The following is a 16,350-nucleotide window of genomic DNA, read 5'->3' as shown; positions in this document are numbered from 1 at the left end:
TGAATGTTAATTAAGGGAGGCTAGACCAACCATGTACAAAAACATATGCAATCCTATATTTTTTTTAAAAATGCAGTACTGGCAAAGAATAGAATGGCAGATAATCCCCAAAAGAGATCTAGTTATAAATATACTTGAAATACTTTAAAGGAAGTATCATGTCAAGTTGCAAAATTAAAAAGGATTTAGTAAGTGAGGTGGGAACAAATGACCTGCAACATGGGGGAGAAAATCAGTTTAGTCCTTTACACTGTGTGTTAAAACAAATTCCTAATAGCTGAAAGAAGAGTTTTGTTTAGAAATACTGTATACAGACTAGAGGAGAGTAAAACTAAGCATGCACAGTGTGGATAGTGCATCAGGCTAGTGCATTTATGCAGTTCTAAGAAATCGTAAAGGAGAATACCAACAGATTTGAACCCATACGTACTTTACATTCCTTACTTGAAAGAATAGTGAACATTAAGAGCTAACTGTGAGAAAATTTGTTTTGCCTCAAACATAGTTGTATAAAAGTACCTAAAAATTGAAAAGCATGAAGACCATAACAGATTAATAGAGAAAATGAACACATTCACAAATATAGTTAGTAAAGACACATAAGAAAATATTCAGCTTTACTGAAATCAACAGGAAGCTAAATGTGAAGAGAATTAGCAATGTAATTTATAAAATTTGCAAAGATGGGTGGGAAAAAATGATCATATAACAGGCATTTGTTCAACAAGTATCAAATGCCTACTATGTCACAGGCATTACTCCAGATGGAAGTACAACAGTTAATATAGAATAGCACAGGCCTCATGGATTTACATACATCCTGTTAACCTAATCATTTCACTGATTAGCTAAAAGGAGGTACATCCACTTGAAGAAATATGAAGGAGAACAGTTGTGATATAATGAGTTATAAATGAACAATAATACAAACAGTATAATATTGATTATATATAATGTGGAAAAAAAGATTCCATGACAAATTTCAAAAATAATGGCTTGATATCGCCCCTACAGCCCACATACACATACTTGCATATTAAAGGCTCTCAGAATCCCTGAAAGTAAGAAAATAAATAGCCAATACTTAGAGGGTTTCTCAAATGTGTCTGACCGTGGTGGGACTTTTTCTTTTCTTTTCCTTCCTTTTTTTTTTTTAATGTGAAAGGTTTTCTCACCAATTGGAACTAATATTGCTCAAAAAAAAGATACTTTAATGTATGCTGTTTATAGCTATGTGAAGTGCTCGCACATATACTAAAATAGAGCTATGTAAAAATGATTAAGCTTTACATAGCTGTGTGTACGTTTGTGAATATACATACATGTATACATACATGAATAAGTATGTGGGTATATCTGTATAATATATAAAATATATATATTTTGTATACATTATATATAATGTATATATAATAGATACATATATGTATTATATATCTAATATATGTGTATATATTAGAAAAATAATTCTTCAAGTGGTAAAGTTAACATTTGTGCATTTTAGTGGGTGTAAATTGTCCCTCAGACTATATGAAAATGGAAAGAATTAGAGCCTGGAACTAAGAAATAATTAATTAGAAGGAAAATAAACATCATGCTAGCAGTAGGCTAGGTTGATAGAATATTAGGTGCTTTTCTCCTCCTCTTATTATAGACACCTATAGAAAAATAATGGTTATTAAAGAGAAGTTAAATTTGAATTTTATAATGATAGTTACAAAACACAATTAATCATATCGATTTAGGGATTCTACTCTGAAGCTCAGTATTTTCACTACTACCAGTATTCTGGTTATAATTCTAAAGATTACGTGGAAACTGATTCTCTTGGTATCTCAGTAGTCCTGGTCCATCAGTTGACTCCTTCATTTTAAGTGGTTTCTCTGAGGTCACAAGAACGTTCCTTAGAGGGACACTGCAGGAGGCTGGAGTGGGGTGAGAGTGTCTTGGCAGCTAGGATTCCAAGACCCCACGTACTGTTTCAACCAAAACAGCTCTGTTTTGTTTTTGTGTTGAGCTCTCATATAAGATTTTATTTTATTTTTTTAAATAGGAATCAATATTGAAATGTTTGCAAGCCATTGATCTTCAATTTTAAATTCACCTCTTTTCCAGAATACATTCTATATCTGTAAGCCACTCCTGTACTTGCCTTTCTTACTCCCCTGGACTTGAATTTTCTCATTTGGGAGTGCTCCAAGGTCTTCCTTACCTGCAGGGGAGAATGGAGAGTCTTGCTCTACCAGATGGGTTGTATATAATGGCCTTTGGAAGCATGTGATTCTATAACAAATAGAGCTTTTCTCACTGATCAAATAGCCTAATTCCCATTGTTTGAATTCTGTATTTCTCTATCCTTAGTATTTCAGTTATATTATTCATTGTAAGAAGAAAGTTGTCTGTAACTTGCTGACTATAGCACTCACCATTTTGTGCTAAGATCCCATTAAGAATCTTTCATTTTGGGGTGCCTGGTTGGCTCAGTCACTTAAGCATCTGACTCTTGATCTCAGCTTAGGTCTTGATCTCAGGGTCGTGAGTTCAAGCCACATGTTGGGCTCCGTTCTGGGCATGGAGCCTACTTTAAAAAAAAAAAAAGAATCATTTTAAATGCAGGGAGTGGGGAAATATATGCTTTGGGGTCAAAGAAATCATAGTCGTTGATTACGTTTTCTTTTTTAAAGTAGACATTTTACTCCATGGAAAAATTAACCTGCAAATGAATACAAATCCAAACAGTGTTATACAAATCTTTTCTTGTTCAAAAATTCTAACTGCTAACTTCTGTAACAGATAAATCATAAATTACAGTGGCTTAAGATGAGAGACATTTTTATTTCTTGCTCCCACAACTGTCCAGTTAGAATGTTTGTTGGGCAGCTTTCTGTATGATGACTGAGTTAACTGAACCCTTTCCATTGTGTGGCTCTGCTGTCTTAAGTACATGGCACACAGCAGAGGCAGAGATAGAAGTGGAGAAGGTGCACCTGTTTCTGATGCACCTTTTCCACTGCCGATCCAATTCCATTGGTTAAAACTAGTCATACAGCCTTACCTCGGCAAAAGGGGTGGAAATATCCCTCTATACCCAGGAAACAAGGAGCAGGAGGCTTTGGTGGACAGCCTGTGTTTTCCTATGGTAGTTAACACTATTCTTTTAAGTCGGTTTAGAACATATATTAGCAGAAATATTCTAATTAAATTCTCTACCCCCTATGTCCATTATTTCATTATAGCTTACTTGACTCCAGTGGTGAAATTATTGGCAAAAGAATGCATATAATTTTTGGTACTTTTGATTGTTTTGATGCTTCTGGCACGAGGTGTTTAATAAATATTTGATTGAAAGGGATACATTGTTCAGGCTATTACTGTTGTATATTTGTATCTTTATTCTGATGATAAAAAAAACACATAGCATAAAATTTACTATCTTAACCATTTTTTAAGCATACAGTTCAGCAGTGTTAAGTATATTCAACTTGTCATGAAACAGATTACCATGACTTTTTCATCTTGCTGAACGGAAACTCTATACTCATTAAACAACTCCCCTTGTGTAGCCCCCTTCCTCCAGCCTCAGTAATCACCATTCTACTTTCTGTTTCTGTGAATTTGACTACTTTAAGTACCTCATAGGTGGAATCTGAAATCTTTGTCTTTTTGTGATTTATTCTATATTGGTTTATTTCACTTAACATTAAGTCCTCAAGTTCATCAATGTTGTATCATGTAACAGAATTTTCCTTTTTAAGGCTGAATAATATTTCCTGTATGTATATACCACATTTTGTTTATCCATTCAACTGTCAGTGGACATTTTGGTTGCCTCCATCTCTTGGCTATTGAGAATAATGCTGCTGTGAACATGGGTATGCAAATAGGGTCTTTTTAAGACCCTTCTTGGAATTATTTTGGATATGTATCTAGAAGTGGGACTGTCACTTCCAGCAGAATCATATGGGCTTTCTATTAATAACTTCTTGAGGGGCTTCCATACTGTTTTCTGTGGCAGCTGCACCATTGTATAATCCCATCAACAGTGCACAAAGGCTCCGATTTCTTCATGTGCTCAACACTTGTTCTTCTCTGGGGTTTTTTTGTTTGTTTTGGTAGTAGCCATCCTAATGGTTGTGAGGTGATATCTCATTATGGTTTTGATTTGCATTTCTCTGATGATTAATGATGTTGAGTGTCTTTTCATGTCCTGTTGGCCATCTGTAAGTCTTCTTTAATGAATTGTCTATCTGGGTTGTTTGCCCATTTTTAAATCATATTATTTGATTTCTTCTTGTTGAATTGTAGGAATTCTATGTATTCTGGATATTAACCCCCTTTCAGATATCTGATTCGCAAATATTTTCTCCCATCCCATGACATTTCAATCTATTGTCCTTTGATGCGCCAAAGTTTTTAAGTTTGATGTAGTCCCATTTGTCTATTTTTGCTTTTATTGTTTGTGCTTTGGTGTCAATCCAAGAAATCATTGCCAAGTCCAATGTCATGAAGCATTTTCCTCATATTTTCTTGTAAGGATTTTATAGTTTAAGGTCTTATGGTTAGGTCTTTATTCCATTTTGAGTTCATTTTTGTATATGGTGTTAGATAAGGGTCCAACTTCATTTTTTTTTTCATATGGAGATCCAGTTTTCCCGCCATCATTCATAGAAAAAACTATTCTTTTCAATTGAGTGGTTTTAGTCCCCTTGTCAGTGGTCATTTGACCCTTTATTAAAGCAAAGGGCAGGTACTTTTCTAACGCTTTAGTTGCATACTGTGATGTGTAGTTCTTAAAAATTTTTATAAGATAGTACCAATTCCCTCCCCACTGTCAGAGTTTCAGAAAAGGCTATTTTATTTTACTGATTATTCTTTTTCAGGAGTTTTTATTTGGATTTTTCTTTTATTGAGAGACCAGATAATGCCAAAAACAATTTGTGTCTGTGTTAAAGTGCATCTCTCTGGGGTAGATGGAATGTGAGTGTGGATGCAGAAAACAAGAAGGATTTTATTATGTCTTTATTATATCCATTGCTTGGAAACCATACACACACACACACACACACACAATGGAATAGTGTGTTGGAAACGTATTAGCTCTTTCAGTTCTGCCGTTTTCTGAGTGAGTCTTGTTGGGTATACGTCTGTGTACTTTGGGAAGTGTTACTTGTAGATCATATACCCAACGGCTTGAGTGTTGCTAATTATTTTAGGTCACTGGAAATTCTGGATCTGTGATTGGGTGGATGTGTTTTGTGAGTATACACACAAAATAGTGAGTCCTGCAGTCCTTAGGTCACAGTGCCCCTTGCATGAACCACAAGAATAAAAAATTGCTTTACTCTTACTGTACATTTTTTAAATGCCTGTCTAAAAACTTTCTAGAAATATTTTTCTCCATAAAGATTAAGTCCACTGCTTTCCTTATGATGTCCCCTATCTTCACATTGCCGATGTGTCTGTTCCAGCGCCCTCCCTCCATTTAGACTGTGTCAGTTTTCTTGATTCACTTGCCAGAAACATATTGTTTTGGGAACTGGGAAGGGAGGCTTTGCTCCTAACTGTTAAATGTCACTGCCTCTTAGTAAATTGTGTTAAGAGGTCACAGAAGAACATAGGAATAAAACCATCGTATTTAGCATACCAAAGGTCATGAATGGCCTGAGGCAGAGTAGGAAGAAGTAAGATGATGTCAGGAGCTTTACTGTTCTTGGAGCCCATCAGACTCATCTTCTGCATTTGCAGTTTCCATCACCTGGAATGGTTTCTCCCAGAGCTTTCTCTCCCTCTCTGTCTTCACTCTGGTCTCTGTTGAAGTATCACCACCTTCCTAGCCACTCAAACAGCACCCCTCTTGCCTTAGTCTCTAACACCTGCTTAATCTTCACAGCATTCGACACTACCAGAAGTGTATTTGAGCATATATTTAACGGATTATTTTGTTATGCATCTTCTCCATCAGAATGTACATTCCATGAGAGAGAGGACCTGTCTTTCTTGTGCATGTCTGCCATAGAGCCTAGAGCAATGGGAGAGCATAGTACGAGTTCATGACAGAGATTCCAGGGCGTAATTGGAAGCAACACATGCCAGTTATTTGAAGTCAGTGGTCAAGTTCGGTCACATGTGGTCTGAAGCCATAAATTACAGATCTGCGAGGTTGATAGCAGTTCTTGAGGCTTTCCTACTTAACTTCCATGACCACGAGAGGGAGGAGCAATGGCATAGCACATGCTGAAATGCGAAGGATGCTAACTGTCTTGTGTATGTGTTTCAAGGTGGTAGATCTACTAGTATCCATGTGTAGGTCTGCATTGGAATCTCCTAGAAAAGTTGTCATTTTTGAGCCATATCCATCTGTGGTGGATCCTAACGACCCTCAGATGCTGGCCTTCAACCCCAGGGTGAGTACTTCTCCTTGTACGCCCCTCCCGCCCCTGTAGCAGCCGCTGAGATGTTAGTCCTGCTGGCTTCCTTCTTTTTGCCTAACTCACTCCCTCATCAGGCCCATCCCTGACCCATTGTGGACTCTGTATCCATTTACGGTTCTTTTTCCACAAACTTGATTCACTGCCTCCTTCAGACTTTCCCATATCCTGTTACTTCCCTGTCCTTTCATCTTTTAAAATTACTTTCAAAACTTCATCTTTATGAAACTAGACCCATTTCATCCTCTCAAATTGCAATCTTTACACATCCCATCTGCATGAAAGGCAGGTGAATAGCAGTAATAAAGCAGTAATGGTTGATAGGATGACTTTAATTTCATTATTTTTTGGGATTCTAGCTTAGTGTAACCTCATTATAATTTTAAGGGTTGTGGGTAAAAGGACCAATTTTCGCTTTTCTTTTGTATTTTTACTTAACCGTCCCCTGCCTTCTCCCCCATTCCTCCTCCCCAGTTATCTGAAGGTTAGTAAAAGTTTATTTAGTCCATATTGTTGATCAACTGGCATTTCTTGAGAAAACAATGTTATAAATATTTGTGGATATGAGGCAGAATCCTTCTGAAATAGCAAAATTTTCAAATTGCATGAGAGCTAAAATTGCCTTAGTTTCTATTACTAACCATCTTGAAATTAGTTTGTAGAAACAATGGCTCCATAAAATGTCCTGGGAAAAGCTTTCCTTCCTTCATAAGTGGCAACAGTGCACATAGTTACAGAATACTTAAAGATGAATTATCAGTTAATTGCATGGTGTCATTTATACACTTACAGTCATATTCTTTTGGTAGCAATCTCAATCAAAAGAAAATAAAAGCAAAATGATATTGTAAGACTTAAAGTGGATTTTTGTATTTTAGAAGGATTCTATTCTTTTTTCATCATGGCTCAATTTTTTTGGTGACACAAAGAATCAAGAGCCCGATATATTTTTTATATTTATAGTTTTCCCCCATAGGCTAAACGTGATTTTATGTATTTATATTAGGACTGGCATTGTTTTCTTTTTTTTTCCCTCTAACTCAGTTATATATCCTACGTCCTAGAATCATCTTATTAAAGCCTCCCCTTTTATGTACACAACACAGTCACTGCTTTCAAACCAACTCTGATGGAAAATCCACATAGAGAAATAACGTTTCTCTGGTAATACATAGACTTGCAAAGGCTTACAGTGAATACTATTTTTTTTTCCATTCAAACAGAAGAAAAACTATGATCGAGTAATGAAAGCACTGGATAGCATAACTTCTATTAGAGAAATGACACAAGTAAGTATATCATCTTGTGGTCTTATACAGTTCAGTTGTGCTTGAGTAAAATCATATTTTTAAAATGTCAGAGTACTGGCTGCGTAGTGAAATGTAGATTTTTCTATTAGATGGGAGTATAATTAAAGTACTTGAAAAATTAAAATTGTGTTGTACTAGGATGTTTTAATTAAATTACATCAGTGTATTGGTGGGTTACCACTGTGACTTTTGGAGGGTAATTGCATGATTATAATCCTAATGTTCTCTGCAACAGTTGGAGTATATGGATGTGTGTCGGAATATCTTAAAGCAAAGGTGAAATCTGGTACCATCTTCCTAGACTGTCCATTTTAATTAATGGTAGTATTTTAACACATTGTTTTAATGTCAAAATAAAAACGTATTCTCACAAATGTAAATTGTACATAAATATTTTAGATAGAACATAGAATCGCAAAACAGCTTTGGGGGACACAAGCCTCCTCAACAGTATGAGTTTATATTTTTAGCTTTTAGGGAGTCTTGGTGAGGTTTGATGAGCAAGGATTGCGGTTTATTACGAAAGTCTAATATAGCACTGGGCTATATAGTCCAGTTCTTCGAAAAGCACGTGCTATTGAATTATCGAGGCCTTTCTTCTGCCAAAGATTTGGAGAGAGGCTTAAAACTCATCATGATAAGTAGAAATTAATAATCCATAACTGCCAACAACACACATGTATGGGTTTAGTTTGCATATGATAGTTTCAAGGCTTGCACTGCCCTAGAGACCCTGGAGTTTTATACTGAGTATTACCCTGGGTCGTTTCTGTCTTTGGGGAAAGAGTATTGGAGTCCTTTAGTCTTGAGGCCCGGAAAGCTTCTCTGCCACTCCTCCCTTCGCCCCTGCAATCACCCCTACTGTATTTGAAAATGTGTTCCCAGAGTACGTTTACATTTCCAGATTTGAGTTCTGAGTCTTTTGATAGTTATTTATTCATGTAGCCAAATATTCATCCATTTGTCCAACAAATATTGTGTGTCAGACAATGGTAAACGAAGAGATCTTTAATTCACAAGTTATATCATTTGCTTAAAAACCATCATCCTTTCTAGTTGTTTTTCTATGCCCATACTTTTCTGTATTACCTGATTTCCTTTTCAAACAAGTATTATTATTCGTATAAGGAAAAGAAAACAATAAAATACATTTCCACTTAGGGGGGAAAATGAACTTATTGCACTAGGTTACACAAGGTTAAGTAAACATATTTTGGTCACCAAAGACTTTGGTGGTAATAGGGTATTTATTGTACTATACCCTAGACCCAGATCGTTCTTGGATAAAAATAGCTACAAAATTCTGACTCTGGGATCAGCTCTCTGCCAAAATGTTCTTCCTTTATTCTGGGTCACGTGTAAGCTATTTTAATAGAAGACAGTGGAGACGGTTGAGTGTCAGCCTAGGAAGTCAGAGGCATGTGTTGTGTAATTTGCTCATCAAGGATGCGGCCTGTGACCTTGGGCAAGTTGCTTAATTGCTTGAGGCTTAGCTTCTTCACTGCCAAGATGGTAAATAGTAACACTGCACCCCCTTCCAGTTTGCACTCCATAGGGATGCTGTCAGGTTTTATCGCGTCAAATCCTTTACACCTCTCCAAATAAATATAACACTATACTGTCCTATTTTCTAGAAGCTGCTGCTCTGTAGATAGACGTAAATTGTCACAGACAGATCGTCTTTGGTTCTATGAAAAGGCTAATTGTCTGGGTAAATTCCATTAAATACTTTCAAAAGAAGGGCTCTTCTTATGTAAATTTTGTCCAGTTTTCTCATGTAAAGCTCTGCACCTAAGTCAGTACCTTCGGATATGAGCGTGAGTAGGAGCTCTTACAAGTTTCGCTTTAATGTTAGTTAAAAGTTAAAAACAGTCATCGTCAAAGAGGAACAGCGCCTGACACTTGTTAAAGGTGAGGAGAGAGATTTAATTCGAGGACTGCAGTGGGGAAGAGTGACTTGCAGTGAAAGGGAGGTCACCTCCAAGGAAGACAAAAGTGACTGAGGTTTCAAAGGGAGAGCAGAGGGGGAACAAAAGGGGGCTACGGAGAAGTAAAAATAGGGGGCTCTGGGGTACCAGGAAATTACAGAAGGGGGATGAGGAGAGAATTACTGGAAGGTTAGCAGTGTGGGTGGGTACAGGGTAGGTACCTTTTACGGTTGGGCAGCATTGCGTTTTCTTGAGCAGAGACTCAACAAGGGGCCTGGGATCACCTTTAGACATGGCCTAGTGCGTGGGAGCCAGGCTAAAGCTTGATGAAGCCCCTGGAGCAAAATGTCTGGGCAAGTCCATTGTGTGCCACATGGAAGTTCAGAGTTCACATCACCTTGTGTGCGTGTTGGGGGTGGGGGGGACAACGAGGGTAATTGCTGCTGTGACCATGTCACAGCCACAAAGCTTCCGGGTTTGACTAGATTAGACATACCTGTTCAACCTGATTTTCCTTTCACATAAAGGAAAAATGAAAAAGGAAAAAAGGAATTTTTAAGAAAAATCAAGACGTATAATGACTTTTTTTCCAGGCACCGTATCTGGAAATCAAGAAGCAGATGGATAAACAAGACCCCCTTGCTCATCCCCTACTGCAATGGTATAAAATTTTAGTTTTCCTCTTAATGAAAACAGCATCATTTTCTACTGCCTGCTTTAAGGGGAAAAAAAAGGCCTATTTTACAAGACCTGCAATGCTACAGTTCTACAAGCCTATGAGGCCTGGTGATTTTAGAGAGTCCTTAATGACTCTCACTTTAATTAAAACTTGTATATCACAAGGGGAAAATGCTTTTCTATGCACTACACATATATACAATGTATTTGACAGCAGTTTGTCTATAGTTTTTTAAAAAATGTGATTAGCTGGATTACATGGTGAAGCCGTTTTGGTTCATTTAATTTTCTAGTTAACTGAGGACTCAGTGACAAAACTCAGTTTCAAACACTTATTGAAAATCTTTCTAAAATGTGTGTCGTGTATGGTTCACTTCCTCAACAAGAACAGTATAAATTTGATGCACTCTTTGTTTGACGGCTGCAGATGATGTGAGCCTGGTGAGGGGTAAAGCCTTAGTCCAGCATGGATCCTAGGAAGGCTGACTGAGAATAGAAGAGCAGGTTGAGAACGCCGCTCCTACCACACCTGCTCCAAAGCCTTTGCCCTCTGGTTTCTCACTTGCAAAATGAAAACAATAATATCTACTCCCCATACCTCTCAGGGCTTTATGCACAGGTCTCTTTGAAATCACTGAAAACTTAAAGATTATGGAATTCCCCCCACGATTATAAATGCCATAATACAAATGTAAAGATTATAAGAGATTGGTCTCAATGAGATTTATTCTAAGCTACAACCAGGGAGTTTTTAAAAATTATGGAAAGATGGACAAAGGAGAAAGAATGATTCTGGTTACTTAACTTTCACTTAGGATTTTACAGTAAACATTTACTCTAATGAAACTTTAAAAATTAGATTTGGAAGTCTTCCTTCTTTGTGTCCGTAATGATCTATTATTAAAATTCTGTTTGAGTAGAATAACACATAGTTTTCATTGTAATTTTTTACATTCTGACGTTAGGTCATATTCAGAATGAAGGTAAAAATCTCAAATATCTAATCTCTTTATTTTTCACCCTGTAGTCAGCCTGATTGTTAACTTTTAATTATTTGTGATCATTTCCTTCAGCTTGTTAGTTACTCTTCTTTCAAGGAGAAGAAAATCTACCAAAATGACTTTTTAGAGTTTTCCCTAGTTATTATTTTCTGTTCTGAAAAACATAAAAATAATTAGTTCTTTCGGATACCTGAATGTAATTTTTTTAACCTCAGTGTCTAAATATGGTGAATAACAATTTGTGTATAAACCACCGTATGTATCAGCACAAAGGTCCTCCAATATTTAACGAAAGATAAAGATCTTCACAGAAACTCATACTTAATTAGACAGCGTAGGGAAGAGCCAAGGAAGCAGATGTATGAATCAGCTTTGCGTCTCGATGATCATCTTTTGAAAGTATGTTTAGAAATGTTCATTTTGGGGGCGCCTGGGTAGCGCAGTCGTTAAGCGTCTGCCTTTGGCTCAGGACATGATCCTGGCGTTCCGGGATCGAGTCCCCCACGTCGGGCTTCTCTGCTGGGAGCCTGCTTCTTCCTCTCCCACTCCCCTGCTGTGTTCCCTCTCTCACTGGCTGTGTCTCTGTCACATAAATAAATAAAATCTTAAAAAAAAAAAAAGAAATGTTCATTTTGCTGATATCTGAAGTTGTAATTATTTAAAATCATTATCTTTTAGGTTTTAAAGAACTACTTCTTCATTCTCAGATTAAAATATTATCTTTTTTTGTTACATAAGCTCTTTAAATTGTTTCAGGAACCAAAGCAAAGTGATGTAATTAAGTAAAATGATTACTCAATTTAGTTCATGTCACAGCAAACATAAGTTCCGATCACTTGCCAACTAAGGAAAAAAACGTTAAATATATTTAGCATATATTTGTGACTGATGGATTATTTTAATTAATTTCAGGGTTATTTCAAGTAATAGGTCACATATTGTGAAACTGCCGGTTAACAGGGTAAGTTGTTTTTTCACATATACATACGGAAATGGGCAGAGTCCTAACTAGTTGGGAGAAGTGACCCCTGTGATTTTTAGGCAGCCTCTCCAGGAAATTGAAGTAATCTCAGGTTAGGCCTAATTCTTTAGTTCGAAATTCCTGTTATGTGCACCAGCTCCAAGTTTCCCCAAGAAATCAAATTCAAATTCAGACTGCTGCCCTGAACTTTTAAGTAAGTAAAAGGGTCGATAGGCAATCATTCTGTTATTCTGCAAGTGATAGGAAGAATCTGGAGACTGACCAGAAAAAGGTAATGTGCTTTTTATCATTGTCAGTTTCTTGTCAGCACAGCTCCACTTTTCCATAGCAGAGAAGATATCGCCTTATGGGCTTAATATGCTTACAAAATAAAGGAAAAAGCTAATGGACTCTGATTTCAGTTCTGATCGAAACCAAAGAGGAGCAGTATCCAAAATGTCAGCTCTCCTGTCTGTGAATCTCTAAACTGCGAGATTTCCTTTATGTTGTACCCCTATATAAGTATATTCCTAAGTGAAAGGGCAGCAATTAGAAAATTTCGTCAATCAACTAATTCAAAAGATTGTTTTAATTTTTTTTCCATGAACAAAGAGGGAAACTATATTTGAATATAGGCAATTTACAAGTTTATAAATGTATGTAAATAAAGCATGATGATGATAATTTTTGCAATTTTAAAATCTTGAACTAACTTTTCTTTTCCTTTTAGCAAACTCAGGTATTTCCCCGGTTGAGTAGCTAGTGTATACTTAGGGAATTCAATAATAAAAGTCTTAAAAAGAACCATAATTAGTAAGGCAGATCTGCTTGGACCTGATTACAGAGTGTATTCCAAAGCTAAATATAAATGACTTTGGATTGTCTGTCTCCTATTTCTTTTCTATTAGCCTAAAAAATTGCCCTTCATATCAGCAACTCCATATGATTTATCATTTATGCAGGGTTTTTTTTTAATGAATGGTCCTATTAATGTAAGTTAGTATGGCTTGAATCGCGATAATTCTTAAACCAGTAAAATTTGAAATTGTCATCAGTCTGATTATATGTTAATTTTGACATGTTTTCATTTGTCATTATTTTAAATGGCAGCAACTGAAGTTTATGCATACTCCACATCAATTCCTTCTTCTCAGCAGTCCACCAGCCAAAGAATCTAATTTTAGAGCTGCTAAAAAACTCTTTGGAAGCACCTTTGCATTTCAGTGAGTATGGCTTCCTTTTGATGGGGATATGTCTTCACCTCGGTCTCCTAGAAACATGTGGGGAGGAAAACATTCTTTTAGTAGTTGGCTATTAGTCCTGAATAGTCCACTGCCTGATACTTGACTTGGAAATTGAAGATTTTCAGAAGGTACATGACTGTTTCCACTGTAGCCACTTTAGAAGATTATTAATGTTTGGTTTTACTTTGTCCTTCCCCTCCTCTGTGCTTTAGTGGCTCACACATTGAAAACTGGCACTCTATCCTGAGGAATGGTCTGGTTGTTGCTTCTAATACTAGACTGCAGGTAAATTTTCTGAATGCTTTAACAAGACCATATATTCTTTAGTGTTAGAGTTCAGTAAGCAATCCTGGTGCTTTTTTATTATGTGAAAAAGGGGAAGCAAGTGGGCTTTAAAAACTACATAGAATTTCTAAAAGGCATAAGTAATGTTCATAAAATACGTAAAGCGGAATTGACCGATGCACCATATGGGGATGAAAAGAAAAATTGAATTCTCTATGAGAAGACAGTAAAATCACTTTGAACTTAAGTAGAAGAAAATTATCATGCAGAAAGTAAAACCGTAGAAGCATTCTGTCTGCTAATTCAACACAGATTTCTTGAGCACTGCCCCAGTGTGGACACTTTAGGAGAAGGAAAGGTAGGGCTAAGAATCAGCAAGGGGGAGATTGGACACCAAAGAGCCATCTGCTGCCTGCTTCCCGGTCTCCGGGGCAGCGCTGGGAGTTAGCGGGATGGCATGGATATAGCACTCATCTTTATGCCCGTCACCTCCAACACCCTACTTCGCTCTCATTCAGCTGATTTTCATCTGACAATGGAAAGAGGTCAGAAAATCAGATGCTCGATCCCGTCACCTGTGCTGGATCTCACACTCGGATGACAGTTGAGATGGGGATACAGTTAAATGTAAATGTCCATAAACACACACTGAATTAGTATTCAGTTCATACTAAATAGGGTTCAAGGGCCCTCGAACATAGAAATAATGAGAGAGAATTTAAATTGTTCTGAGTAGTTTCTTAGACCAGTCAAAGAGTTTCCATTAATGAAACTGTTAACCTAAAAGTTTAGAGGAGGTAAGAATGGGATGACAGTGTTGTATAATGAAAATTGAAATAGGCTACTTTGTCGATATAGTAGCATGTGCGTCCTAATCAAAACTCCATCGTGCATAATTCAGCCTGTTCTGTTTTCAATATTTTGGAGTCATTAACGTAAACTCCTATGATAGTACTTGATAATAAGTGACTGTCTTTGTCATAGGTTGGGTGGAAAAACTTTATAAGGATTTTTTCTCTGGCTTTCACTTTTCTTCTATCAACTCACTAAATGTGGAAGACAAGGATATTAGTAGTAATATTTTCACATTAGACCTTAGGAAAGAGCCTTATTGTTTTCTAAGAGTTGATCCTCCCAACATAAGACTGATTCCTTTCTTTTGTAGAACATTAACCTCTGAAACCACTGACTGTCCACTTTCTCTCCCACCTCTTCCCCTTTTAGCTCCACGGTGCAATGTATGGGAGTGGAATCTATCTTAGTCCAATGTCAAGCATATCTTTTGGTTACTCAGGTAAGCTCATTTCTAACCTCAAGTGTGTGAGGTTTTGATTTTTTTATTGTGTATCAAGTGATGGAAGCTTATTTGATATATTTGTATTTAATTCATTTGATTCAAGTCAGAAGCAAAAACAAAGCTCACATGTCAGGATGAATTTATAATTCTTACCCTAGTATATAAGTGGAATATGTGGTTTTTTTCAGTTTCAAAATTAATTTCCATTTTGTTCAGTAGTTTCTACATTGATTCCCTCCACAAGTGACTATTGAGAATGCAGGGTGTGTGAAGCATTCTGTAGAACACTGACTATTTATTCATCTATAGTAATTCACTATCCTGGGAGGTAGTTCTGTATCAGGCCAACTTCTTATCTTTGGATTATTATATATCGTATAAAGACATTTTGAACATTATGGAGAATTTAGGATTAGAAAAACACCCTCAAAATCATCCTACTTATTGACATCTTGTTTGGTGAAATTATATGAAAAAATCATTCAGGAAAAAATTGAAAGCATGTGCTGGAGGGGAGCCTGGTAAATTCAACATATGGAAAGAGTGATCACGAAATTATTGGCATTCCTTATCCTCAAGTGGTGAAATTCAGGGTGATTTCTTGGCACTTTTCAATTTGGGGGAATATGTTGCAACAATCGGTGTGTGTGTGTGGTTTTTTTTAGAGCAATAACTTGATGTATTTAAACATAAAGTAATTATGCTCACTATAAAGAAATTGAAAAAAAGAAGGAAATTGAAACTACGTAGAATTGTATAAAGTAACAAGTGAAATTTTTTCTCCTTTCTCCCAAATCTTAGTGTTCTCTGTCTTTCCCTTCAGACTTGTAAATGTTTTCACATTCATATACCTGCATATGTAGCTGGTTTTGCTTGTGTGCTTGTGTGTCTGTGCAGTTATAGGACTTCAAGAGATGTCATTCAGGTGGTGCCTGGTTAGTAAGTCTGAAGATGCCTAAGATGCTTACCTGGTGATGTAATGTCATATCACCAGATAAATGTTCACCAGACCCATCTAATTCCTTTGCTAAGTGCATGCTCTTTCAACCACAGCAAGTTGTGTCTCAGCATTCCACTCCAGCCTTTTCCAGAACACATGTCCTCAGAGCACCAGGTGGACTTTGTAGGCCTTTTTTGAGCCAGCCTCAGAAGTCACATGGTGGCACTTCCCACATATGTTGTTCAGAGCGGTCACAAGCCCGTGCATCTTTGAGGGTG

At 36.7% G+C, this 16,350-nt stretch overlaps 1 protein-coding gene across 3 annotated transcripts in view; it reads left to right on the top strand.

The window, feature by feature from the left end:
• PARP8 (poly(ADP-ribose) polymerase family member 8) overlaps window positions 1-16,350 on the top strand; it is a 177,020-nt gene that overhangs the window by 142,190 nt on the left and 18,480 nt on the right. For all 3 annotated transcript variants that reach the window (XR_004624292.1, XM_002919636.4, XM_034656940.1), the window contains exons 17-23: window positions 6,279-6,404; window positions 7,652-7,717; window positions 10,260-10,327; window positions 12,258-12,306; window positions 13,417-13,529; window positions 13,763-13,835; window positions 15,060-15,129. Coding sequence is in view for 2 of the 3 variants with exons in the window: in XM_002919636.4 (XP_002919682.2) it covers window positions 6,279-6,404; window positions 7,652-7,717; window positions 10,260-10,327; window positions 12,258-12,306; window positions 13,417-13,529; window positions 13,763-13,835; window positions 15,060-15,129 (565 nt within the window). In the remaining variant the exon portion in view is untranslated. The remainder of the gene's footprint in view (window positions 1-6,278; window positions 6,405-7,651; window positions 7,718-10,259; window positions 10,328-12,257; window positions 12,307-13,416; window positions 13,530-13,762; window positions 13,836-15,059; window positions 15,130-16,350) is intronic.

Source organism: Ailuropoda melanoleuca, chromosome 3 (assembly GCF_002007445.2).
Source record: "Ailuropoda melanoleuca isolate Jingjing chromosome 3, ASM200744v2, whole genome shotgun sequence".
NCBI classification, from domain to species: domain Eukaryota; kingdom Metazoa; phylum Chordata; class Mammalia; order Carnivora; family Ursidae; genus Ailuropoda; species Ailuropoda melanoleuca.
Note: the sequence above shows the minus strand (reverse complement) of the source record. Positions and strands in the feature narration are given on the sequence as shown.